Source organism: Cyprinodon tularosa, unplaced genomic scaffold (genome assembly GCF_016077235.1).
Source record: "Cyprinodon tularosa strain WSP-4 unplaced genomic scaffold, ASM1607723v1 ctg807, whole genome shotgun sequence".
Lineage (NCBI taxonomy): Eukaryota > Metazoa > Chordata > Actinopteri > Cyprinodontiformes > Cyprinodontidae > Cyprinodon > Cyprinodon tularosa.
This window is the reverse complement of record NW_024039571.1, coordinates 224,183-252,021: the sequence shown is the minus strand read 5'-3', so window position 1 is coordinate 252,021 and position 27,839 is coordinate 224,183. Positions and strand designations below refer to the sequence as shown.

At 45.7% G+C, this 27,839-nt stretch overlaps 1 protein-coding gene across 1 annotated transcript; it reads left to right on the top strand.

Moving 5' to 3' along the window:
* The first annotated feature begins 169 nt into the window (after positions 1-169).
* Positions 170-25,111, top strand: LOC119774277 (mucolipin-1-like). Its single transcript, XM_038271712.1, has 14 exons — positions 170-336; positions 9,017-9,285; positions 10,190-10,357; positions 10,437-10,593; positions 11,976-12,057; positions 12,198-12,294; positions 12,408-12,507; positions 15,012-15,118; positions 15,223-15,372; positions 15,495-15,596; positions 15,665-15,787; positions 22,232-22,438; positions 22,510-22,640; positions 23,936-25,111. The coding sequence occupies exons 1-14, from the start codon at positions 306-308 to the stop codon at positions 23,970-23,972; spliced, it is 1,761 nt and encodes a 586-aa protein (XP_038127640.1). The 5' UTR covers positions 170-305; the 3' UTR covers positions 23,973-25,111.
* The last annotated feature ends 2,728 nt before the right edge of the window (positions 25,112-27,839 follow it).

Genomic DNA, 27,839 nt, shown 5'->3' with positions numbered 1-27,839 from the left:
TCACATAGTTAGTTAGTTATTCAGTTAGTTAGTTAGTTAGTTAGTCAGTTAGTTAGTCGGTTAGTTAGTTACTCAGTCAGTCAGTCTATTTTATTCCAGTAATGCTCCTCTGATGTAAACAGAACAGTTAGAAAGTGTGGTGATCACGTGCTCACCACCTCCGCCCAGTCAGCTGAGCAGATCGCAGTCACGTGACCAGCAGAGCGGAAAGGCTGGTGAGCAGTTAGAGCTACAGCTGCTGTTGTTTTAGACTTTAACAGAGTAGATTCTGTGCTTTTAAGATCTATCGACCTCTTTGAAGCTCCATGGCGGCGGCAGGACGCCGGAACTCTTCCGGTAAAATGTTTATTTACTTTCATCTCTGCTCACGCGCCTCTTTGTTTCTGCCTGTTTTCTGTTCAGGAAAAAGATCAACATGTTTTATCTTGATTTAGTTTCTGAAATGTTGGAGGAAAACTTTGTTTAATCTGCTGTAGATCCCAACAAACCTTCAGTTGATCTCAGTGTTTCTATCACCATCATCATCATCCTCATCATCATCATCATCATCAGGCTGTAAAGGAGGAATAATCAATGGATCATTATTTATACATAAAACTCATTAGTTCATGAATTTAGCTTTAATCAGTAAAAACAATAGTGAATTCTGAAATCTGAATATGTTTGGACTTTTCCTTTAAACTGGAAAACAGGCAGAGTTGGATTATTAGAGCTGAAAAGCCGATAAATGCATCCAGGAAGCAGCTGCTGATGTTTTACACACAGAGTGACGTCAGCTTGGGTTTCCCCCCATAAACTGACCATCAGTGGCTTTAATAACAGACTCACCTGATGTAATAACAGCCACTGCTGCATTTACTGTCTGACTAACTGCAAACATGGCGACTTTCTGCAGGTTTTACTAATCCAGGCTGCTGGATAATCCAGACATGTGAGTCTGTTCATGCAGAATAATTGCTCCCTTAAGCTGCTCTGTTGGTTTTTCCTTCAAGTGATTTAAATTGGCCTCATTTTCATTTCAGATAGAAAAGTCTGCTTGAAAACTAGAAGCAGTGTTTCCTCCTGCTGCTACCGTTTTTAGCTCATTTAATTATTCTCGAAGAAGATTAATAATTAGTATAAATTAACCCTCTTCCAACACGGCCTTCCTACGTTGACCTTTGAGTTAAATCAGCAGCTGCTGGTAAATGTTATGCTGTTAAAATGTTATATTGGAGGTTAAATGGTTAAACATTGCTGAACAGTAAGTAAAGTGTCTCTAACCTTCAGTATCTCTAAGATCACACTGCTGTGACATGTTTGTGCTTCCTGTTATCTCTTTAAATTCCTGCTCTCTCCTTCGGGTTTGAACCTGAGTGAAAAACCTCCATCTGTCATAAGAACTCCTCTCCTTTGAGCAGCTTCCTCGGCCTTCTTTTGTTTCCTGTCTTCACTTTTCCTCTCAAGACCAGAACAGTTCAGACTTTATGAAATCGGACATTTTTGCAATCAGAAACTCTTTCTTCCTTTTTTCTTCCTTCAGTTTGAGGCATTTATTCGTTATTGCAGCGTTTTGTTTGTTTGTCTCTGAAGGTGAAATGTTCTGGGCTCCGTGGGGCGATAATAGAAAGTGCTAAATGTGAGTTTTCTAATAGTAACTTCTTCCTCCTCAGGAAGCAGGTTCTTCCTCAGAGTGAACTCTTACCGATGGTTATGGTGCGTTCACTGACCCCCTGATTGTAAACATCATTTAGTAAAGCTGGGATCCTTTTAGCTTAACCCTTTAAAGCCAAGGGGATCATGTGTGACACATGAGTTTATGAAACTTCATCATCATCATCATCATCATCATCATCATCGGGATGTTTTTGATTTAAAACATTGATTTAAATATTCAGACACATGAAGTGAACAGAAAATGTATAAAAGATTATACCCACTAGCCTAATGTATCAGATCTGATGCAAATAAATGATCTAATTTAACTTATTCAACATTTTTCGGAAAGTTTAACGACATCCTGATTTATTTACAATAATTTCATGGTTCAGGATTTAAAGGGTTAAATGTTCGGGATAAATCTGGACGACCGGAGAGAAATAAACTCACTGCTAAAGTTTGGGTGAAACAAACTAAACTGTGTTTCTGAACCAGATTTATCCATCTCTCTTCTGGGTGGTCAGATTAGATTGCATCATGATTGACAGATTCGCAGGCAGCTCCATGACTTTATCAGCAAAGGCGACGGAGGACCAGAAGGACTGCATATTTTCAGAGAGCCGGCTTGTCTGAGCGTCCTTCGCATCAAACCTGCTCCCACTGCGGTCGGTCAGGCCGTGGCGATGGACTCGCTTTGGTGGCGTCCAGGCCCCGCCCCACTGAGAGGATTCTCCTGCAGCGCCGCCTGACTAGCAGCTGAACTCATTATGCAGAGGAGGATAATGGACTCCAGGAAAAGTGATTGATTGTGAATAGTTTTCCTTAGAGGACATCTCTAAGTCCTGTGAGGAAGTAGCCCTTTAAATGCAGCTTTTTTGCACCACCTGAAACCCAATAGTGGTAAATATTTGGCTTTAAGCCGTTTCCTCCTGCAGCTGTAGAGCTGTCTGCAGGACAGAGGTCACGACCCCATTCGCACTAAAGTGGATGTTTAACTTCACACTTTTTTTGGCTTTTCGAAATAGATGTTTAAGGAAGAACAACTTTGCTTTGAAACTCTATATGCATGATCAAAACTCAGAATAATCATCTGCTGTTATATGAATCTATATATAACCCCATCTGATTGGTGCAAAACGGCTCTAGCTCTAATTCTAACAGTTAAACAGAACATTTTTATTATTTGTTTCTGTTTTCTTCCAGCGGAGCAGAATTTAACGAGACAGAATAAGTTTATCAAAGAGTTTCATCTGACTTCAAACATTTATTTATAGCTTCTGGTTTTCCTGTTTTCGTTAGCACAGGTTAGATGCACAGAGCTAACACTGAGGCTGGTTAGTTGGGCTAATGGGGGGGTAGCTAGCTAGCCTGCAGCTAGCAGCCACTAAACGAGGCACGGTACCAAAGGAAAGGTGCAAAATGTCTTTGAAAGCAGGGAAAATGAGCCATTTTATTAACCAGCTGACAGGCAGTGCACAGCTTTAAATGGAATCAGCTGACTGCTGTGGGACGCTCATTCAGCTTTTCAGTCCAGACTCTTCTGTTTGCTTTGCTGTTGAGTTTAAAGTGGCCAAACTTTTTCTCACTCTGTCCTTTTATCAATTCTTCTTTCTGCAGCTGAAGCTGATAGATAATCACAGTTAGCATGTAGGTTTCAGCAGCGCCGGCTATCGTTAGCAGAAGTGAAAACGTTGTGCAGCAAATAACACGGTGCACCAAGCATGTCAGCAGGATTTAACCAAGCGAGGCAGATGATCTGCCTTTAGCTAATTATAGTAATAATTCTAGTTGCTCCAACCAACCCAGAATTAGTTTCAGCTCTGCAGCTAAAACACAGAGTTTGACTCGGTTAACAGGCAGCTATAAATTCAAAATAGACGTATACTAAGTTATCCCACCAGTATATTTATATGAATGCAAACATTATAAAAACACTTTATAAAAACAAAACAGAATTTAATGTCCAGGTTTACTTTTTGTCCATAAATCTTGTACTTCTGAGGCTGTGAAGGTTAATCTGTGTTTTTCATGCTCCAATATTGGGTCACAAACCTAAAAAAATATTGAAGCAGTTTAATAATCGAGAAACTATTACTTTATATATAAAAACTATTTTCTGAGAATGTGTTTATTTAAGAGCAACCATGCAAATGAACAAAGCTCTAGAAAAAGTCCACTATATTCTATTATTTTCCATGTGTATTCTAGATTGTTCGTTCTTCTTTGCCTTTTCTACAAAGTGCTTTAAATCAGTCCTAGCTGTCTTTATCCAGGCTGGATCAGATCCTGATGTTTGAACAAGGAGGCAGGATTCAATTCAATTCAATTCAGTTTATTTATATAGCGCCAAATTCACAACACATGTCATCTCAAGGCACTTTACAGTTCAACCAGATCATACAGTCAAATTGATACAAAGTTTTCTATCTAAGGAAAACCAGTTGATTGCATTGACTCATTGACTCAAATACAATCCCCCACACTAAGCATGCTTGTAGCGACAGTGGAGAGGAAAAACTCCCTTTTAACAGGAAGAAACCTCCAGCAGAACCAGGCTCAGTGTGAGCGGCCATCTGCCGAGGCCGACTGGGGTTCAAGGAGACAGAAGCAGAGATACAAAAAGCAGCTGTAAAAGGCGGCCCCGTCCAGGAAACACACAGCCAGGCAGACGAGCTCCAAGGCAGCTCCCATGCCAGAGGATGAAGAGAGCACATCCACTCAGTCACGGTCAGAGAAACAGGACCACACTGGAAAACAGGCCGATCTCCAACATCTATTAACAAGGGTGTTGATAGAAGCAGCACAGCTGATGTTTTTTTCCAGGATGACGTCACAGCCAAACAGGAACAGACGAGGCAAAGCTACTCTGAGGAAAAGCAGAGAGAGCAGAAGGTTAGAGATTGAACTAACAGATTCTGCAGAATAGGAGAACAGAGAGAGAATGAAGCAGAATGATGAAATGGGGGTCCCTATGTCCTCCAGCAGTCTAAGCCTATAGCAGCAGAACTATAGAGATAGCTCAGGATAACCTGAGCCACCCTAACTATAAGCTTTATCAAAAAGGAAAGTTTTAAGCCTAGCCTTAAAAGTAGACAGGGTGTCTGCCTCACGGACTAAAACTGGTAGTTGGTTCCACAGGAGAGGAGCCTGAGAACTAAAAGATCTGCCTCCCATTCTACTTTTAGAAGTTCTAGGAACCACTAGTAAACCTGCAGATTGAGAGCGAAGTGCTCTGTTAGGAACATAAGGAACAATCAGATCTCTGATATAAGATGGAGCTTGGCCATTTAAGGCTTTATATGTGAGAAGGAGGATTTTAAATTCTATTCTGGATTTAACAGGAAGCCAATGAAGAGAAGCCAGGATAGGAGAGATATGATCTCTCTTTTTCATTTTCATCAGAACTCTGGCTGCAGCATTTTGGATCAGCTGAAGGCTTTTAACTACAGTTTGTGGACTTCCTGATAGTAAAGAATTACAATAGTCCAGCCTTGAAGTAACAAATGCATGGACTAGTTTCTCAGCATCACCCCTGGACAGGATATTTCTAATTTTTGTAATGTTCCTCAGATGAAAGAAGGAAATTCTAGAAACCTCTTTGATAATAAAGCCTTAGCCTCGCTGCAGGCAGTTAGCCTCGCTGCAGGCAGTTAGCCTCGCTGCAGGCAGTAAGCCTCGCTGCAGGCAGTTAGCCTCGCTGCATGCAGTTAACCTCGCTGCAGGCAGTTAGCCTCGCTGCAGGCAGTTAGCCTCGCTGCAGGCAGTTAACCTCGCTGCAGGCAGTTAGCCTCGCTGCAGGCAGTTAGCCTCGCTGCAGGCAGTTAGCCTCGCTGCAGGCAGTTAGCCTCGCTGCAGGCAGTTTGCCTCGCTGCAGGCAGTTTGCCTCGCTGCAGGCAGTTAGCCTCGCTGCAGGCCGTTAGCCTCGCTGCAGGCCGTTAGCCTCGCTGCAGGCCGTTAGCCTCGCTGCAGGCCGTTAGCCTCGCTGCAGGCCGTTAGCCTCGCTGCAGGCAGTTAGCCTCGCTGCAGGCCGTTAGCCTCGCTGCAGGCAGTTAGCCCCGCTGCAGGCAGTTAGCCTCGCTGCAGGCAGTTAGCCCCGCTGCAGGCAGTTAGCCTCGCTGCAGGCAGTTTGCCTCGCTGCAGGCAGTTAACCTCGCTGCAGGCAGTTAGCCTCGCTGCAGGCCGTTAGCCTCGCTGCAGGCAGTTAGCCTCGCTGCAGGCAGTTAGCCTCGCTGCAGGCAGTTTGCCTCGCTGCAGGCAGTTTGCCTCGCTGCAGGCAGTTAGCCTCGCTGCAGGCCGTTAGCCTCGCTGCAGGCCGTTAGCCTCGCTGCAGGCAGTTAGCCTCGCTGCAGGCAGTTAGCCTCGCTGCAGGCAGTTAGCCTCGCTGCAGGCAGTTAGCCTCGCTGCAGGCAGTTAGCCTCGCCGCAGGCAGTTAGCCTCGCCGCAGGCCGTTAGCCTCGCCGCAGGCCGTTAGCCTCGCTGCAGGCAGTTAGCCTTGGAGCTAAACCAGGTCCTGGAGAAACACAGGGTGAAGCGTCTGTCTTTGGACTGATGATTAATGTTGATGTTTGGTTTCATAGTGTGTTTAAAATAACACAGTGTTGCTTTAAGGACTTTGTTTGCATGGAATCAGTTCATGTTTTATTTAGCTCCATGCATGGGCGGACTGCTATGCTAAGCTAAGCTATGCTAAGGTTTTACTTCATTGTTATTAGTGTATTTTTCATCATGCATTGTTCACAGCTTTTAAGCGCTGCTCCAACCTGTGAACCTGAAGGAAAACCCGCGTTAGCAAACTCTGACAGTCGGCCGTTCCTTTGCAGCATATAATCCCAATCCTGTAGCTGCCATTTTTAAATCCTGCATCACAAACAGACGGATGCACGCGCTCTCCTGAGGATTCGTCTTTGCTGATATTAGGCAGCGTTCAGGAAACAAGGAACCCAAAAAAGAAGCAATTTCCTGGTGGATTGCTTCTGGTTGCAGAATCTTTCTGACTGTTGATGATCAAAGTCTCTCATTTCTATTTTATTCTTAGTGAGGTTAGAGAAACGCCAGTGAATTCATTTTGCTCTCCGTATCATAATCTGCAGATCAGCATTATGTATCATTTTAGCAGCAGTGGGAATAGTTTCCTGATTATTGATGATAACTGATTAAATTGGTCAAAGTGTTTTCTGTGTCATTTAAACATTCAAATCAAACCGCATCTCTTCTCTTCAGCTCCGTCTCACTTCTCCTCCTTCATACGGCGACAGCAGCAGACGCACAGCGAGCTGCAGGTTCTGCTTTCAGAGTTTCTCTCTCGCTATGTGGGAGTTTCCACACCAGCGATCAGGAGGAGGGACGGCTGCAGTCAGACTTCAAGCTGATCACTGCTTATTGAAGCTGACCTGTGCTGCAGGTGGAACACCTTTAAAGGAATCTGCTCCCAGGTTTAAAAGTTTTAGGCCTAACCTAAATTAAATCTGTCAAAGAAGATGGAGCCAGCAAGACCAGCGTTCCACCTTCTGCCCATTCTGGCTGTTTAACCAACAACGACTGGAATCTGGTTGGCTTGTTGCGTTTGATCCTCAGTAGGAGATTTCTGCACCGATGAGGGATTGCTGACATTTTTTTACCCAGAATCGTCCCAGAGAATCGTCCCAGAGAAACGTCCCAGAGAAACGTCCCAGAGAAACGTCCCAGAGAAACGTCCCAGAGAAACGTCCCAGCAGCTCCAGCGCCGTGTTTACATCTGCTCCGCTGTGGAAACCTGCTGAAACGTTTCAATAACAAAATTTTTACAGTTTCTTTCTGTTTCTCTCTTCACCTAAAGTCTACGACGGAGTATTAGGTCCAGGCTCCAGATTATTTCTTTTTAATACCAGAATAAAGTCATAACATTCAGAGAATAAGATTATAAGATTATAAAGGCATTATATTATGAGAATAAAATCATAACATTCAGAGAATAAAGTCACAAAATTATGAGAAAAAAGGAAAAATGACGAGAATGAAGTCATGAAACCTTAAGCAGTTTCAGAAAGAAAGCTTCCAGTTCCAACCAGCAACCTGAGGCAGAAATACTCCTTACAATTTCCTGCTGTTTTGCTAAAAAACAAAATATTTCCTTATTTGGGAAAATTATGCAAAACTTCACAACTTCCTCATTTTAGGGAAGAGTTGTCATAAAATACAACTTTATTCTCATAATATTAGGACTTTATTCTTGTAAATTTGTGACTTTATTCTCATAAAGTTACATCTTTATTCTCAGAATTTGACGTTTATTCTTATTATTTTATGAATTTATTCTCGTAATTTTACGTCTTTGTTCTCAGAATTCTATGACTTTATTCTCATGAATATACGACTTTATTCACATTATTTTATGACTCTGTTGTCATATTTTAAAAAATCTCTAGCCTGGCGCTAACACTCTGTCCTAAAGGTCGGCTCTCAAAACAACAAACTAACCGATAATAATTCGGATTATTACCTAATTGTTGTAGATGAAAAGAAAATTCATTGATTCTCTACAAACTTTCTGTTATTTAATATTTTCCTGCACAAGTGAATTATTTTTTTTGGATTAGTTGGTTGATAGACATAGATATTAGATATTTGAGCAAAGTGCATCTAGTTTCTTTAAATCGAATGATATGCGTTGTTTAATGCAGCATTAAACATTTCTGAAGGAAAAATGGTGGAAAGTTTGGAAATTCATGGAAGTTCAGCTAATTTATTAAGCAGAAGTAGTTTTATAATATTTTCCCAGGCTGCTCGATAGCGGCGGTAAAACCCCACCTTCACTTTCTGAGCTATTAATTAATTAAGCTATTAATCAATAAATCAGTTAATCAAATTAGTTTCTGATCATTTCATGTAAGGAGAATCTGGGATTTTTTCCATCCATCCCCTCCTCGTCCAATCAGCTCATTGCTTTTTGTTCATAACTGATAAACTGCTAACAGCTGCTAACATTTACTGAGCTCTATTTGCTTTGTTTTATTATATTATATTTCACAGCTTAAATATTGTTTTCCTTTAAAATAAACTCTCACATCATTTGATTTTTTTAACAGCAATTTATCAGTTTTAGACTTTTAGGCCCATTTTTATGTAAACACCTGAGAAAATGTTGCTTGTTTTACGATTGGCTTCTGCAGTGAATGGAAGCGGAAACTCTAGTTTTCAGCGGGGGGGGGGTATTTATTTTTGAAACCGTGAATCTTTCTCTATTTTACGCCACTTTATTTTGTTAGTCAATGAAAATCCAATAATATTCATGGAGTTTCTTGCTGGGTTGTGATTTAATGGGAAGCAGATAATAAACACATTCACTGTAAAAACGAAGCATTTATTCTGTTAACTTTTCCATTTTTTATTATTTCCCCAGAGGAACAAGCAGGCCTGTTCTCCTCGGGGACCCACTATGGCTCCACAGAAAGCAGCAGCAGCAGAACGCACGATCACCTGGCAAACAGCAAGCACAGCTTCCCCCCGTCGGCCGCCGCCCACTGGGTCGGCGCCGATCGCGAGGAGGAGGCCATCCGCAGGAAGCTGAAGTACTTCTTCATGAGTCCGTGTGATAAATATCACGCCAAAGGACGCAAACCCTACAAGCTGATCCTGCAGCTGCTGAAGATCATCATAGTCACGGCTCAGGTACTGGGATTCCATTCTATTCAGTCTATTTCTATAGCTCCAATTCACATCATGTCATCTTATTGCATCGACTCATTGACTCTTCAGCAATCCCTCACACTAAGCATGCTTGTAGCGACAGTGGAGAGGAAAAACTCCCTTTGAACAGGAAGAAACCTCCAGCAGAACCAGGCTCAGTGTGAGCGGCCATCTGCTGAGGCCCACTGGGGTTCAAGGAGACAGAAGCAGACATAGAAAAAGAAGCATAGATACAAAAGGCAACTGTCAACCAGCTCCACAGGCGGCCCCGTCCAGGAAACACACAGCCAGGCAGACGAGCTCCGAGCCAGATCCCATGTCAGAGGATGAAGAGAGCACATCCAGTTAGTCACAGTCAGAGAAACAGGACTACACTGGAAAACAGGCCAAGCTCCAACATCTAGAAACAAAGGTGTTGATGGCAGCAGCACAGCTGATATTTCTCTCCAGGATGGAGTCACAGCCAAACAGGAACAGACCAGATGAAGCTACTATGAGAAAAAGCAGAGAGAGCAGAACGTTAGAGATTGAACTAACAGATTCTGCAGAGTGGGAGAATAGAGATAGAATAAAGCAGAATGATGAAAAAGGGGTCCCTATGTCCTCCAGCAGATCCTATAGCAGCAGAACTATAGAGATAGATCAGGATAACCTGAGCCACTCTAACTAGAAGCTTTATCAAAAAGGAACGTTTTAAGCCTAGCCTTAAAAGTAGACTTAACCTTCTCTTTAACTCTGAATAACAAATAAAGACGGAGAAATAAACCCGGCTTCACCTGCTTTCACATTCCTGTCCAGCTTTTCTGTTTTGCAGACATTAGATCAGTCCTTCCTGATACCAACTTCTGCTCCCTCCCTCCCCCTCAATCATGTCTTCTGTCTGCAGTTAGCCGTGTTTGGCATTAGCAACCAGGTGGCCGTCACCTTCAAGGAGGAAAACACCATGACGTTCAAGCATCTCTTTCTGAAAGACTACGATCCGTCATCAGATGACTCCATTGCTGTTTACACCCAGCAGGACGTCTACGACCACATGTTCTACACCCTGGAGAAGGTAAGAGGAACCCTAGCCTGCTGACGTTGACAAATCAGACGTCTCGGTTTCCCTCACTGCCTCTGATGTCATCCCTCAGTACCTCAGCTTACCAGAGACCACAGTGGGGCGCTACGCATACGTCTACAACGTGAGTGGAAACGGCAGCGCCCTCTCCCTCTGCCAGCAGTACTACAAGAAGGGACAGATCGATCCGGCTAATGATACCTTCAACATAGACCCTCAGATTGTTACAGGTGCGCTAACCGTAGGATGATAGCGGCGTGCTAACCGCACGCCTCTGAATGAACGCTGCAGTTTAAGGAACTGTTCTATTGAGACGGAGATGAAAAGAGATCCTGGCTAAATGAAGCTGCTCCACATGTTGTTAAACCTTAAAGGTTGCAAATGTTTTAAAAGGCCAAACCTCTCAGATTAAATACAGAATGAACATGAACAACTCTGTTCCTGCTCCCGAGAGGGAACGCCTATTTAATGTGTGCGAGAGCGTGCACATTTCTCCTCGTGCACATTAAACTGAAATATTTAAAAATCACTTAACTTTTTTTTATTCTAATCCTCTTCTGTATAAATGTGACTCTAATGTTACTATTAGTTATAAAACTAAGAAAATGAAGTCTAATGAAGTTATCATCCATGAGTGTAGAAAATGTTCCTTTAATGCAGCAAAGCTTCTGTTCTTAACATTTTTCCTGCATTACTTTTACTTTTATACTTTAAGTCGTTTTAAAAATGGTAATTTTACACTTTTAAAAGCTGAAGTTGATCCTACAGTTTTTAAACTGTTGGATTTATGCTGGAAGAATAAACATTTATTCTTTGGTGACCTGCTGACCTGTTTCTGCTCAGCTGTTGGTGGATTCATCAATCCCTGGAGGATTCAGCCTGCAGGCCACGTTACCTTCAGCAGATTAAATAAAAATGATTGGAGATGTTTTGGGATCCCAGTCAGTTAACAATGTAAAGCTGTTCTGCAGCCATGACGGTTGATCTTTAGACCTGCTGGTACCAGCGCCGTGTGAGAATCACTGGACAGGATTTACCTGCAGAAAGATAAAGCAGAGAACAGAGACTTTAAACATGTAGGTCCTCAGAAACGGGGGAAACTCTAAAGCTCATCAGCGCCATTAAGCGGAGTGAAGTCCATCATGTGTGAGGCTGGGCGATGGGCGGCCATGTTTTACTGGGACGCGGCGGCAGGCAGATTTCTGAGGCGTGAGAATAAACATAAACCAAACGGCTGGAAAACAAAGACCGCCACGGACAAACCGCCCGACTGATGCGATCCTCCGCCACAGGTTGGGAAGAACGTTCAGAAGGTTTCTGTGATGTCACCAATGATGTCACCATGTTCAGCTGAACACATTCTCTGTTAATTTAATCCAGGATTTCCTTTTTAACTCATTAACTTCTTTGTAATCTTTATTTTTCCTCTCAGAGACGTGAGGCTGAATCTTTTTCATTCCAGACTTAAACATTAGAGACATGTGAAACCTTTCAGCAGCGCTACATGTTGAGCTTTTAGACTCCATCCCTGTATTAAACTCTCCTCTCACACATAATGCTGTAATTAACGCGTCTTTATCCTGACCTCCCTGCCTGTCGGCTTCGTTTCCAGACTGCGTCGGCGTGAATCCGCTCTCTGTCCCACAGACTCAGCTCACCAACAGCTACAAGAACTTCACACTCAAGTTCCACAAGTAAGGCTTCATCTTTCTCATGGTTTCTGTCTTTGTTGGCGAGTCGTCGCTGGGCTGCTGTATCTGATGAGGGTCACATTCGCTCCCTTATCTGTTTGCAGATGGTTCCTGGTTTCATGGATGTTCTCCGTTTGTTTCAGGTTGATCAACGTCACCATCCAGTTCCAGCTGAAGGCCATCAATATACAGACCATCATCAACAACGAGATCCCAGACTGCTACACCTTCCACATCACAGTAGGTTCAGGTGAAGGTTGTCGGAGCAACTCTCATCTCTCTGCTTCCATACGAAGGAAACGTTTAATCCTCTCAGGATGGTTAGTTTTGCACGGTTTGTGTTCTGCTTCCAGATAGTGATGGACAACAAGGCTCACAGCGGAAAGGTGAAGATCTGGTTAGAAAACCGGGCGGTGATCAGAGAATGTAAAGATCCCAGCGTCTCTGGACACGGTGGGTCACTGCAGCCGCCGTTTCCTGTCATCAGTTAAACACTCTTCACTGATAGAGAATAAAAAACATTTTGTTTTTATTCCTGTTTTTGTAAAGCTTTGATCTTAAAGGGATTCATTTAAACTTTTAGTTTTTAGAGTTTATTCTGCATCAGTCGCTTCAGTTAGCATAACTAGCATCACATCATCCAGACATGGCTGCCGCCAGATGCTGCTTCGCCGGACTGTCGGTCAAAGACGCACCAAAGGACGGCAGGGTTCAGAACATTTCTGTAAATATTTTTATTGCTAGTCTGCCCTGTTTGATAGAAAATAAAATGATGTGTTTAAGGTTCCATAAAATTAAAACCGTTTGTGGAGGAAATAAAAATGGCACTAAAGCTCCTCCTCAGGGGATTTATGGTAACTTAGGTGGCTGTTTGACGTACTTCTATGGTCGGTAGCGGCCAGATGGGATTTTATCGTTCTTGTTGCATAATCCAGGTCCAGAAAGTAGGAAACAGAGATTAGCTCCAATTATTTGCAATTTCAGTCAACAGGATAAAGGAAAACTAGGCGGAACTTTCTGGACCTGGATTATTTCTGGACCTGGATTATCCTCCTCAACTGCCGCGTCATTAAACAACATAAATTAAAGCATCTTTTGGAGGAATCATAATCTGAGGTTATATATATTAAACCTACCTCTGAACAAACGGTGATAAACTGCAGTTTAAAGCTCTATAATGGATCATAAGGAGACTGGTCACTGCTTGGGTCCCAGACGTTCTGAGTTCAACTCCCACAGACTGCCATTCTGGGTCCCTGAGCAAGACCCTTAATCCCACGCTGCTGCCCAGAGCCATGGGTTAAATGCAGTGTGGATCAAATTTAATTGTATATTAAAATCAGACAGTGGCCGTCCTGTTGAGACGTGTTCAACAGTGGAGGATATATTAAAACTCTTTCTATTGTGTGATGATGAAGATTCTTGGTCAAAGTCATTCTAAAAAAAAGTAAAAAAAAAAAAAAAAAATCCACTGATTTTTTTTTTTTTTCCCGTTTGAAGACGTTTCTCTTCCATCCAGGAAGCTTTTTCAGTTCAAAATGTCAGAATGATGTTGAGTTTGAGGCCTTAAGCCAAAATAAGTCTTGGTTTCTGGTCCAATCTATAAAGCCTTCCTGGATGGAAGAGAAACGTCTTCAAACGAGGAAACAACGTCCAGAGGATTGATTTTATTAACTCTTTGGAATCTTTCCATTGTGTGAGCTTAGAAATATGTTAGTATTTTTCAGTCAACAAAATGATGATAAACAGACAACAGTGAGACAGATCATCTGTGTGTCATTCATTCATTCTTTTAGTTTTTGTGTAAAATTTGCACCAAGAATGAAAAACCAGGAAATGTATAAATTCAGGTTTCCAACTCTGAGGTGAAGGAGACTCAGAGTCTCGGCTGAAGCTCCAGTAAAGAACATTTCCAGACTGCATCCCATGATGCTTTGAAAGTGCTTAGAAATGGAGATGTTAGAAATGTTGGAGTAAAAGGTGCGTGACGGACGTTCGACCTGAACCTGCATCCATTGCTGATGTTTCTCAGACAGATGTTCCTGCTGTTATCAGTTATTAAAGGTTTTAACGTTTCTGCGACGTCACAAACTGAGAATATAAAGCATCCAGACCTTCGCAGACCTCCACTGCTTCCGTCCCAAACTCCTAAAAACCTGCAGGTTCCTTCAGATCCAAAAGCAAAAACAGAAAGAAGATGAATCTCTTTATTAGTTTTCTCCATATGTGATTTAGCAGGTGTAGCGGGAAATCCAACCGCACAGGTTCAGATCCTGTTCGTCACGCCAAATTGAAGCGGGAAAAAAAGTGTTCAACCGTTTATTCCAGTTAAACGGACAGAGATCGATGGATTTCACTCAATCAGCATTTTATTTTATCTTTGTAAAGAGAGAACAGTTCATCTTATTGCAACGTAATCAGCCCTGATCTGATCCAGCAGCGTTCGTTCCTCCTTACTGACAATAATGGAAAGTAGTCAGAGTCAAAACTAATTACAGACACTTTGGTTAAACTAACATGTTATGAATAAACCTGAGAAAGAATCTGGTTTGTTATGAGAAGAAGGAATATCTGGTCTACAAACAAACTTTTTTGTGAGTAAATAGGATGAATGAATATATGAAATAAACTTAATTCTGACCACAGAGGAAAATGGAAAACATGTTTTTTTTCTAGATCTATTTTTATTTTTTTCTTGTTTTGTTTTTTTTTTTTTTCATTTTTGGTTTCAGTTTAACAAACTAGTTAAACTAATCAAAGATTCGCGGCTTGATAATGATGGTTAATATTGCTTTTTTTTTAAAACTATGCCTCAGTTCTGTGTTTATCACTAAACACTAGTTTAGATCCAAGCTTTTCCTGTCTTAGAACGGCCTAGTCAAAGTTCAAAGTTCAGTCCAACGAGGAACCCGCCTCTGTGATCTGCAGACATCTAAAGTCCAACCGTGTTTCCACAGCTGAGAACTTCACACGCGTTGCCTTCGACGTGGCCGTCTCTCTGGTCTGCCTGCTGTCTCTGCTCCTGTGCGGACGCTCCGTGCTGCGCGGCATCGTGCTGCAGCAGGTATGACTGATGACGATGAGGATGATGATGGTGATGATGATGATGATGATGGTGATGATGGTGATGATGATGGTGATGATGGTGATGTTGGGCTCCCTCTACAGGAGTTTGTGCAGTACTTCAGGGAGACTCTGGACCGTAAGGTGTGCTGGGCGGACCGGCTGGAGTTTATCAACGGCTGGTATATCCTCCTCATCATCAGCGACATCTTCACCATCACCGGTAGCGTCATCAAAATCGGCATCGAATCAAAGGTCCCGCATCACCACAACAAACTATGGGTTTTATTTGCTTATTAGTGCAGTAAAAGCATGATGCTGCCACCGCCGTGTTTTATTGTAAATAATTGGTGCAGATGTTGTTTTTCTCCTGGCAGATGTTCTCATCCTATGACATCTGCGGCATCCTGCTGGGAACCTCCACTCTGCTGGTGTGGGTGGGAGTCATTCGCTACCTCACCTTTTTCCAGAAGTACAACGTAAGTCCCCCTCACTGCGGCTCTTATGTCGGAGAACGTTCCTGTAAACACCTCCATGATTCCGGCAGATTCTCATCATCACCCTCCGAGCGGCGTTCCCCAACGTGATCCGCTTCTGCTGCTGCGTGGCCGTCATCTACCTGGGCTACTGCTTCTGCGGCTGGATCGTACTCGGACCGTATCACGTAAAGGTGAGATTAGAAAACCTCTCTGACACGACTGGAGGGACCGGGATGGTTTCTGGTGACGAATGGAAAACCGAAAACCGCCAGTATTCTGAGATGCTGTTCAGAAGCAAACCATGCTGGAGGCCTGGATCCAGACCTGCATCCAGACCTGCATCCAGACCCGCATCCAAACCTGCATCCAGACCTGCATCCAGACCTGCATCCAGACCTGCATCCAGACCTGCATCCAGACCTGGATCCAGACCTGCATCCAGACCTGCATCCAGACCTGGATGCAGGTCTGGATGCAGGTTTGGATGCGGGTCTGGATGCAGGTCTGGATGCAGGTCTGGATCCAGACCTGGATCCAGACCTGGATCCAGACCTGCATCCAGACCTGGATCCAGACCTGCATCTAGACCTGCATCCAGACCTGGATCCAGACCTGCATCCAGACCTGGATCCAGACCTGCATCCAGACCTGCATCCAGACCTGCATCCATGGACCTGGATCCAGACCTGCACCTAGACCTGCATCCAGACCTGCATCCAGACCTGCATCCAGACCTGCATCCAGACCTGCATCCAGACCTGGATCCAGACCTGCATCCAGACCTGCATCCAGACCTGGATCCAGACCTGCATCCAGACCTGCATCCAGACCTGCATCCAGACCTGCATCCAGACCTGCATCCAGACCTGCATCCAGACCTGCATCCAGACCCGCATCCAAACCCGCATCCAGACCTGCATCCAGACCTGCATCCAGACCTGGATCCAGACCTGCATCCAGACCTGCATCCAGACCTGCATCCAGACCTGCATCCAGACCTGCATCCAGACCTGCATCCAGACCTGCATCCAGACCTGCATCCAGACCTGCATCCAGACCTGCATCCAGACCTGGATCCAGACCTGCATCCAGACCTGCATCCAGACCTGCATCCATGGACCTGGATCCAGACCTGCACCTAGACCTGCATCCAGACCTGGATCCAGACCTGCATCCAGACCCGCATCCAGACCTGGATCCAGACCTGCATCCAGACCTGCATCCAGACCCGCATCCAAACCTGCATCCAGACCTGCATCCAGACCTGCATCCAGACCTGCATCCAGACCTGCATCCAGACCTGGATCCAGACCTGCATCCAGACCTGCATCCAGACCTGGATCCAGACCTGCATCCAGACCTGCATCCAGACCTGCATCCAGACCCGCATCCAAACCCGCATCCAGACCTGCATCCAGACCGGCATCCAGACCTGCATCCAGACCTGCATCCAGACCTGGATCCAGACCTGCATCCAGACCTGCATCCAGACCTGGATCCAGACCTGCATCCAGACCTGCATCCAGACCCGGATTCAGACCCGCATCCAAACCTGCATCCAGACCTGCATCCAGACCTGCATCCAGACCTGCATCCAGACCTGCATCCAGACCCGCATCCAGACCTGGATCCAGACCTGCATCCAGACCTGCATCCAGACCCGCATCCAAACCTGCATCCAGACCTGCATCCAGACCTGCATCCAGACCTGCATCCAGACCTGCATCCAGACCTGCATCCAGACCTGCATCCAGACCTGCATCCAGACCTGCATCCAGACCTGGATCCAGACCTGCATCCAGACCTGCATCCAGACCTGCATCCAGACCTGCATCCAGACCTGCATCCAGACCTGCATCCAGACCTGGATCCAGACCTGCATCCAGACCTGCATCCAGACCTGGATCCAGACCTGCATCCAGACCTGCATCCAGACCGGCATCCAGACCTGCATCCAGACCTGCATCCAGACCTGCATCCAGACCTGGATCCAGACCTGCATCCAGACCTGCATCCAGACCTGCATCCAAACCCGCATCCAGACCTGCATCCAGACCGGCATCCAGACCTGCATCCAGACCTGCATCCAGACCTGCATCCAGACCTGGATCCAGACCTGGATCCAGACCTGCATCCAGACCTGCATCCAGACCTGGATCCAGACCTGCATCCAGACCTGCATCCAGACCTGCATCCAGACCTGCATCCAGACCTGCATCCAGACCTGGATCCAGACCTGCATCCAGACCTGCATCCAGACCTGCATCCAGACCTGCATCCAGACCTGCATCCAGACCTGGATCCAGACCTGGATCCAGACCTGCATCCAGACCTGCATCCAGACCTGGATCCAGACCTGGATCCAGACCTGCATCCAGACCTGCATCCAGACCTGCATCCAGACCTGCATCCAGACCTGCATCCAGACCTGGATCCAGACCTGGATCCAGACCTGCATCCAGACCTGCATCCAGACCTGCATCCAGACCTGCATCCATGGACCTGGATCCAGACCTGCATCTAGACCTGCATCCAGACCTGGATCCAGACCTGCATCTAGACCTGCATCCAGACCTGGATCCAGACCTGCATCCAGACCTGCATCCAGACCTGCATCCAGACCTGGATCCAGACCTGCATCCAGACCTGCATCCAGACCTGGATCCAGACCTGCATCCAGACCTGCATCCAGACCTGCATCCAGACCTGCATCCAGACCTGCATCCAGACCCGCATCCAAACCCGCATCCAGACCTGGATCCAGACCTGCATCCAGACCTGGATCCAGACCTGCATCCAGACCTGCATCCAGACCTGCATCCAGACCTGCATCCAGACCTGCATCCAGACCTGGATCCAGACCTGGATCCAGACCTGCATCCAGACCTGCATCCAGACCTGCATCCATGGACCTGGATCCAGACCTGCATCTAGACCTGCATCCAGACCTGGATCCAGACCTGCATCCAGACCTGCATCCAGACCTGCATCCAGACCCGCATCCAGACCTGGATCCAGACCTGCATCCAGACCTGCATCCAGACCCGCATCCAAACCTGCATCCAGACCTGCATCCAGACCCGCATCCAGACCTGCATCCAGACCTGCATCCAGACCTGGATCCAGACCTGCATCCAGACCTGCATCCAGACCTGGATCCAGACCTGCATCCAGACCTGCATCCAGACCTGCATCCAGACCCGCATCCAAACCCGCATCCAGACCTGCATCCAGACCGGCATCCAGACCGGCATCCAGACCTGGATCCAGACCTGCATCCAGACCTGCATCCAGACCTGGATCCAGACCTGCATCCAGACCTGCATCCAGACCTGGATCCAGACCCGCATCCAAACCTGCATCCAGACCTGCATCCAGACCTGCATCCAGACCTGCATCCAGACCTGGATCCAGACCTGCATCTAGACCTGCATCCAGACCTGGATCCAGACCTGCATCCAGACCTGCATCCAGACCCGCATCCAAACCTGCATCCAGACCTGCATCCAGACCTGGATCCAGACCCGCATCCAAACCTGCATCCAGACCTGCATCCAGACCTGCATCCAGACCTGCATCCAGACCTGGATCCAGACCTGCATCTAGACCTGCATCCAGACCTGGATCCAGACCTGCATCCAGACCTGCATCCAGACCTGGATCCAGACCTGCATCCAGACCTGCATCCAGACCTGCATCCAGACCTGGATCCAGACCTGCATCCAGACCTGGATCCAGACCTGGATCCAGACCTGCATCCAGACCTGGATCCAGACCTGCATCTAGACCTGCATCCAGACCTGGATCCAGACCTGCATCCAGACCTGCATCCAGACCCGCATCCAGACCCGGATCCAGACCTGCATCCAGACCTGGATCCACACCTGCATCCAGACCTGGATCCAGACCTGCATCCAGACCTGCATCCAGACCTGCATCCAGACCTGCATCCAGACCGGCATCCAGACCTGCATCCAGACCTGCATCCAGACCTGCATCCAGACCTGGATCCAGACCTGCATCCAGACCGGCATCCAGACCTGGATCCAGACCTGCATCCAGACCTGCATCCAGACCTGCATCCAGACCTGGATCCAGACCTGCATCCAGACCTGCATCCAGACCTGGATCTAGACCTGCATCCAGACCTGGATCCAGACCTGCATCCAGACCTGCATCCAGACCCGCATCCAGACCCGGATCCAGACCTGCATCCAGACCTGGATCCACACCTGCATCCAGACCTGGATCCAGACCTGCATCCAGACCTGCATCCAGACCTGCATCCAGACCTGCATCCAGACCGGCATCCAGACCTGCATCCAGACCTGCATCCAGACCTGCATCCAGACCTGGATCCAGACCTGCATCCAGACCGGCATCCAGACCTGGATCCAGACCTGCATCCAGACCTGCATCCAGACCTGCATCCAGACCTGCATCCAGACCTGGATCCAGACCTGGATCCAGACCTGCATCCAGACCTGCATCCAGACCTGCATCCAAACCCGCATCCAGACCTGCATCCAGACCTGCATCCAGACCTGCATCCAGACCTGGATCCAGACCTGCATCCAGACCTGCATCCAGACCTGAATCCAGACCTGCATCCAGACCTGGATCCAGACCTGCATCCAGACCTGCATCCAGACCTGCATCCAGACCTGCATCCAGACCTGGATCCAGACCTGGATCCAGACCTGCATCCAGACCTGCATCCAGACCTGGATCCACACCTGCATCCAGACCTGGATCCAGACCTGCATCCAGACCTGCATCCAGACCTGCATCCAGACCTGCATCCAGACCGGCATCCAGACCTGCATCCAGACCTGCATCCAGACCTGCATCCAGACCTGGATCCAGACCTGCATCCAGACCGGCATCCAGACCTGGATCCAGACCTGCATCCAGACCTGCATCCAGACCTGCATCCAGACCTGGATCCAGACCTGCATCCAGACCTGCATCCAGACCTGGATCTAGACCTGCATCCAGACCTGGATCCAGACCTGCATCCAGACCTGCATCCAGACCCGCATCCAGACCCGGATCCAGACCTGCATCCAGACCTGGATCCACACCTGCATCCAGACCTGGATCCAGACCTGCATCCAGACCTGCATCCAGACCTGCATCCAGACCTGCATCCAGACCGGCATCCAGACCTGCATCCAGACCTGCATCCAGACCTGCATCCAGACCTGGATCCAGACCTGCATCCAGACCTGCATCCAGACCTGGATCCAGACCTGCATCCAGACCTGCATCCAGACCTGCATCCAGACCTGCATCCAGACCTGGATCCAGACCTGGATCCAGACCTGCATCCAGACCTGCATCCAGACCTGCATCCAAACCCGCATCCAGACCTGCATCCAGACCTGCATCCAGACCTGCATCCAGACCTGGATCCAGACCTGCATCCAGACCTGCATCCAGACCTGAATCCAGACCTGCATCCAGACCTGGATCCAGACCTGCATCCAGACCTGCATCCAGACCTGCATCCAGACCTGCATCCAGACCTGGATCCAGACCTGGATCCAGACCTGCATCCAGACCTGCATCCAGACCTGGATCCAGACCTGGATCCAGACCTGCATCCAGACCTGCATCCAGACCTGCATCCAAACCCGCATCCAGACCTGCATCCAGACCTGCATCCAGACCTGCATCCAAACCCGCATCCAGACCTGCATCCAGACCTGCATCCAGACCTGCATCTAGACCTGCATCCATGGAGCTTTATGCTGAGTCATCACTGATCCTTCAGGTTTAGGAAAATGGTTCAGAGCTTTATAGAGCAGCCCAATAAAAGCCTTTAATGGCTTAGAAAAAATACACATTATAAACTGGAAAACAAGCTCCGCCCCTTATTGATGGAGGTCACTGAGGTCATTATTGGCCTGAAACACCCGATACTGGCCTATTCCTCTGAAAAGGCGGTCGTTAAGGTCATAGTTGGCCTGGCTGACCTGGAGAGATCAACTATCGCTGCATTGAAGGTTTTTATTTTAGAATTGTTGGTTTTTAACCCAAATTTAAAGGATAATTAAAGAAAGTAGAATTCTGCTAAAAGTTTTTTATTTTATTTATTCTTTAATTTCCGTTACAGATTTAGAGGAAGTGACTTTCATTAAAAATGACGTGTTTGATTCAAAATGAAATAAATGCTCTTAGTAATAAATTAATGAATATTTCATCCAATACAAAAAATCCCTAATAAATAAAACTAAATACAAGTTTTTTAATATAATTTTGTAATTTATTCATTTTTATCAGCAGATTAATTTATTTTACGAAATGTTTAGTGAAGTGACGTGAGGGCGGGATGATCGGTCCTGGAAGGTCTTTAATAGGTTGGAAGGTTTTCAGCCACAGTCCGTCCATCATAGATCCGCCTCTTACAGAATGAGCCTTTAGGGGTTTGGATCTCTGGAATCTGCAGTTCACCTCATTCTCACAGCATGATGCTGCCACCACCGTGCCTTACGGTGGGGACGGTGCGTTCAGGGTGCATGTAAAGTGTTGGTTTTGGAGCAGAAGCTTTAGTTTGTGATGGAACCAGAGAAGCTCCTTCCTGAGCAGCATCATGGCGTCTGGTTTATAAAGGTCGCTCTCCCTCCTTACAGTTTCGCTCGCTGTCGATGGTGTCGGAGTGCCTGTTCTCCCTCATCAACGGCGACGACATGTTTGTGACGTTCTCAGAGATGCAGGAGAGCAGCACCCTGGTGTGGGTGTTCAGCCAGCTCTACCTCTACACCTTCATCTCCCTGTTCATCTACATGGTGCTGTCTCTGTTCATCGCCCTCATCACAGGCGCCTATGAGACCATCAAGGTGAGTCCCTGACCCGTTCACCGGTTCTCCTTTTTATCCAGGTGTAGTAGAGCTCTGCTTTCTGCTTTCAGCACCAAACCCAGGAAGCGATCCACATCACCGACCTGCACGCCTTTATAGCCGAGTGTACGGACGCCCCGACCTCCGGGAAGTTCAGGGGGGTGGAGACGTCTCCCTGCTCCTTCTTCTGCTGCTGTGACAGGTCAGCTGGGTTCATTTCCAGGAGGAACATAAGCAGAGGAGCGCCGCTCTGCATCAAACACGCCTCGCCATCACTGATGTTCAGGTGGAGGGCCGGGGGGGGGGTAACATGGAGGCGGGTCCAGGTAGAGGAGAAGATCAGACGGACCAGACCATCAGCAGGAAGAGCTGCAGGGAGACTGAAGCTTAGGAGGCTTCAGCTGAATCACATCAAATGTTTCTATAAATACCTGAAGATGGTCTGGAGGAGCTCCATCAGCTCCTCCAGCAGCTCCTCCAGCAGCTGATGGAGGAGATGCTCAGGTTCTCCATCATGTTCTAGATGCTTCTATAGAGGCTTTTCCAGAACAGAGGCGTCCATCTTTATCTGCTCCTCATTTTAAATCTCTTCCTATGAAAGATTAAAAAAATTATTTTTTGCTTTTCTCCACCGAGGCTCACAGCAAACGTCCAGATCAGACTTTAAACTTCCTTCTGATTCACAATTTAGAGTTTGATCTTTAAGTTTTGATCTTTTGTGATTTTTTTTTCTTCTTCTCATTTTGACTCAATTCTATTCAGTGTATTTCTATAGCTCCAATTCACATCATGTCATCTCAGGTCACTTTCCAGTTCACCAGATCATCCAGTCAGATTGATTCAAAGTTTTCTATCTAAGGAAAACCAGCTGATTGCATCGACTCATTGACTCTTCAGCAATCCCTCACACTAAGCATGCTTGTAGCGACAGTGGAGAGGAAAAACTCCCTTTGAACAGGAAGAAACCTCCAGCAGAACCAGGCTCAGTGTGAGCGGCCATCTGCTGAGGCCCACTGGGGTTCAAGGAGACAGAAGCAGACATAGAAAAAGAAGCATAGATACAAAAGGCAGCTGTAAAAGGCGGCCCCGTCCAGGAAACACACAGCCAGGCAGACGAGCTCCGAGCCAGCTCCCATGTCAGAGGATGAAGAGAGCACATCCAGTTAGTCACAGTCAGAGAAACAGGACTACACTGGAAAACAGGCCAAGCTCCAACATCTAGAAACAAAGGTGTTGATGGCAGCAGCACAGCTGATATTTCTCTCCAGGATGGAGTCACAGCCAAACAGGAACAGACCAGATGAAGCTACTATGAGAAAAAGCAGAGAGAGCAGAACGTTAGAGATTGAACTAACAGATTCTGCAGAGTGGGAGAATAGAGATAGAATGAAGCAGAATGATGAAAAAGGGGTCCCTATGTCCTCCAGCAGTCTAAGCCTATAGCAGCAGAACTATAGAGATAGCTCTGATTCTAAACCTTTTTCTCTTTTTTTTTAGAACAACAACATATGAAGATGTTCTATTGGTGAACTGAGGATGACCGCTAGCTCACCGGCTCCCCCTGCTGTCCTGCTGGGTGTATTGCACACTTCATTCAAACATTAAACAGCAGATCAGCGTTCATGTGGTTCCAACATGCAGCAGTGAAGGAGGAGTCTCCATCAGCTGGATGTTTCTGTCTGCTGAGTCCATGAAGGACAGACTGAGAGAAGCTGCTGCTGTCTGAGCATCAGGATGACTGAAACTCGCTGCACAAACATTTCTGTTCGTTTTTAGTTGTTTTACAGCAAAACTCAGTATTTCTGTCTGTGTTGTCGGTGCAGAAACCAAGTGGCCAGAAGTGATAGAAAAGCTCTGGTTCCGCTGCTGCTGAATGTTTTTATCTTTTTTATTCCTTTTTCCCTGTTTTATAAAGTTTCCAAGTATATGCATTATTATGTCCAATTTTAGTATTACGATATAAAAATAATTAGGATAAAATGACAGGAACTTATTGATGCTGCCTGAGCATCATTTAGTGTGAAGCTCTGCATCGTCCTGCATCTCCTGTTTCAGGCCAGAGTCCTGCAGAGTCTTTCTCTAAACCATCTGCACCTGTTTCATGATGCCAGAATAATTGGAAGTTAAAATGTTTTAAAGCGACCCCCCCCTTTCCCCCACGGCGAGGCGGCCGCTGACCGTTAACTGATTGGATCTGACCTGAATAGCTGGACTCAGACTGAAAACAATGATGGAAACCGACGGCAGAGAAGAGCTAACAAAGCCTCGTCATTCTGATTCTTTTTTATGCTCTTTATTAACGTCCAGCTGCCCTTTTGAGACCTGAATAAATTAGCTTTAGCACAATAGCAGTGAAGACGCCAAGCTCTGGTTGGTCCAGGATGGACTCGTTTGTCTCCCATTTGGTCCAAAATAAGCTAAATATGGTCAGATATTAAGAAAAAAATGAAAAAGTGCCTTTTTTATCAGTGGCTTTAATGAAGGATGCTCTGTCTGTCTTTATGTTGTCCTTTATCACCAATATGTTCTTTTCTTTGCTTTAGTTTTTGTGTTGATGTGCCTGTACTTTATTTAAGTCCCAGTTTAAAGTGTTGCTGCTTTGTGTCATATCTGGTTTATAATGATCTATTCCAGTTGCTAAATTACTAATTAAAAGTTCTGGCGCCTCCATCATTTCCTCTGTTTTCTGGTTCTGTTTATTTGTTGGAGTCATGGTGTAGTTCTGCTACCTCACCAGTAGAGGGAGCAAAGGTCTCTCTGTTAGACAGCTTCTATGGTCATTTTCTATACAGGCTGTCATTTGGTTTAGTCCAGCTGTCAGACTGAATGAGCAGCTTAGCAGTGAAATGAACATTTAGATCAGCAGCAATCAGAATGGAAACAGTTTGAGAGAAAAAACTCATAGATCTGGAATTTCAGAGCATGAATATCTATGCTGCAGATCTGCAGTATGTTGCTTTGGTGTGATGCAGAGTCTGTGACGTGATTTAGAGTTTATTCAGTGTGATGGCGGTGGGGAAGAAGCTGCTGCAGAACCTGCTGGTCCTGCATTAATGCTGGGAAGCCTCTTCCATCATCATCCATAGTGGTGCTGGTCTCCAGCTGTCTGCAGACCAGCGGGGTCAAAAGTTCACATGTTTGTTACTTCAGTAGAAGTTTAGATCCTGCAGCTTAAAAACACTCTGGTAAAAGTTAAAGTATCAACTTGACCTCTTTACTCAAGTAAAAGTGAAAAAGTATGTGCTCCAAAAACTACTTAAAGTATAAAAGTATAAAGTAACCTTTAAAAAAACAGCCAGATGCCGCTATATGAACTGAAAGCTCTATTTCTATAATCCTCTGAGATAGGGCCAAGGATGAGGGAGGTCTGGTTGGTCTCCGTCTCCCGATACGCTCTCGCCTGTGTCCGACCTTTCAGACATTTCAACATCTTTTTCTGAATCCCACATTGTAGCATGGCAGAGACAATTCACGTTAGCAGTTTGAAGAACACCTGCTGGCTTCTGATGATTTCCTTTAGCTAACCAATGAGTGTTTGCCTTCTATGACTCATCCAATCACACTAGTTTTCACTGGATGTGGGCGGAGCCAATGATCTGCATTGGATGGAGCACATGACGGGAAATAAAGATTTAGAAACATTAAACCGAAGCCAAGAGGAACGAGTAACGATTGATTTAAAAATGTAAGGAATAGAAAGAACAGATACTGGTGTGAAAATGAGTAGAAGTCAGAAGTAGGAAGAAAAATAAGTAATGGAGTAAAGTATAGATACCTAAAAGTTTACTTAAGTACAGTAAGGAAGTATTTGTACTTTGTTACTTGACACCCCTGTCGGGGGGGGGGGGCTGGACAGGTCTCCAGTCAATCGCAGAGCAGCAAAGAGATAAACAACCATTCAATAATGGCTCTGTTGGAAATCCTGGACTGGATCCTTCCAAGTCCTTGAAAATAAGGAGAACAGAAGAGTTCTGGCTGTGGATTCGAACAGGTCTACCTTTCAGCGGGTTTTACTGCCATAGGCTCTGTTGCTTAGCAACCGTGAAAGTTGATACACCAAGTAGGAAAAGAATGAATACCGAGGTTTTGTTTGTTTCTTTATTTCTTTTTTATTGTAAAGTGAACAAAGACTGATTTAATCCAGAGTGGAATAAAGGTTCCAACCACCGGCAGCAGGAACAAATCAAATCAAATGTAATGATAGAAACCTTAGTCAGTTAAATAACCTGCTGCTGTCATTCTGCACATCTCTGATGTTGCTGCTATTTTCAAATATCCATTACTGTAAAAATGTCCATAGCTGCATATTGGTTATTTATTCTCCAGTTTTATATTGTTAAAACACTTTACAGGATTTTATTTTTTATATTTTAACTCTTCCCTATTATGTTATTCTTATACATTTTTCTAAGGTCCTCATCTGTGTGACCATTTTCAATAATCTTTCTGCTGCTGTAAATTTGCCCATTATGGGAAAATAAAGGGTTTTTCTATTCTATTCTATAAAAGGGAAAGATATAAGTAAATCTAAACAATGTATTTATAAAAAATCTATCTGCAAAATTTCTAATATTCAGCAACAAAAAATACTTAGTTAAGCATATTGTGCAAAACAGCAATAAAAATCTAAAAATCCTATCAGATTTATAGTCCCCACCCTGCAGATATATTAGAATCTGTCCTTAAATTCCAGCCAAACCCATTTAATCAGTAACAGATTAAAACCTTTAGATAAATCAAACATTACCGCCACATATCTGACTCTATAACCATTAAAATAACTATTTTCATTCATCTCAGACGGAACTATTCACTGACTGGATTATATTAAACTGAACTTCCAATATTCACCACTGGTCGGCATCATTTCCCTCTTTCCTTTGATCACGGCTTGCTTGGTCTCGCAATGAATCCTGGGTAAACCAAGGCTACGGAGGATACATCGGACCCGTCCTTCAAATCGGGTTAGGGACGCATTTTAAGGTCGCATAACGAGGAGTCTTGGAATCCAACCAGACCTCAGCGCAACGCTATGACGTCATAGGTCTTTGAATCTGACCTTCGAAGGACGCAGCCCATGATTTCGAACAGAGACACTCAGACCTAAGGAGAATTTAGAGAAGCCAATTAACCTACCAGTCATGTTTTTGGACTGAGGGAGGAAGTTGGAGTACCCGGAGAGAACCCACTCATGTTTAGGGAGAACATGCAGACTCCAAGAAGAAAGACCCCGGGCTGGGAATCAAACCCGGAACCTTCTTGCTGCAAAGCGGCTGCAAACTGCACCACCCTGCAGCCCTATTTACAAAAAACTTTATTTTTTATTTCCAATAAAAAAAAAGATAAATCTAACAGTCAAACATTTGAACCTTAACATCAATGAAAACAAGAACAAGCCGAG

Coding starts and splice junctions, on each gene's coding strand:
- LOC119774277 (XM_038271712.1), top strand. CDS start 306: ATGGCGGCGGCAGGACGCCGGAACTCTTCCG. Junction 337..9,016: donor AGGACGCCGGAACTCTTCCG/GTAAAATGTTTA, acceptor TTATTTCCCCAG/AGGAACAAGCAGGCCTGTTC. Junction 9,286..10,189: donor TCATCATAGTCACGGCTCAG/GTACTGGGATTC, acceptor TTCTGTCTGCAG/TTAGCCGTGTTTGGCATTAG.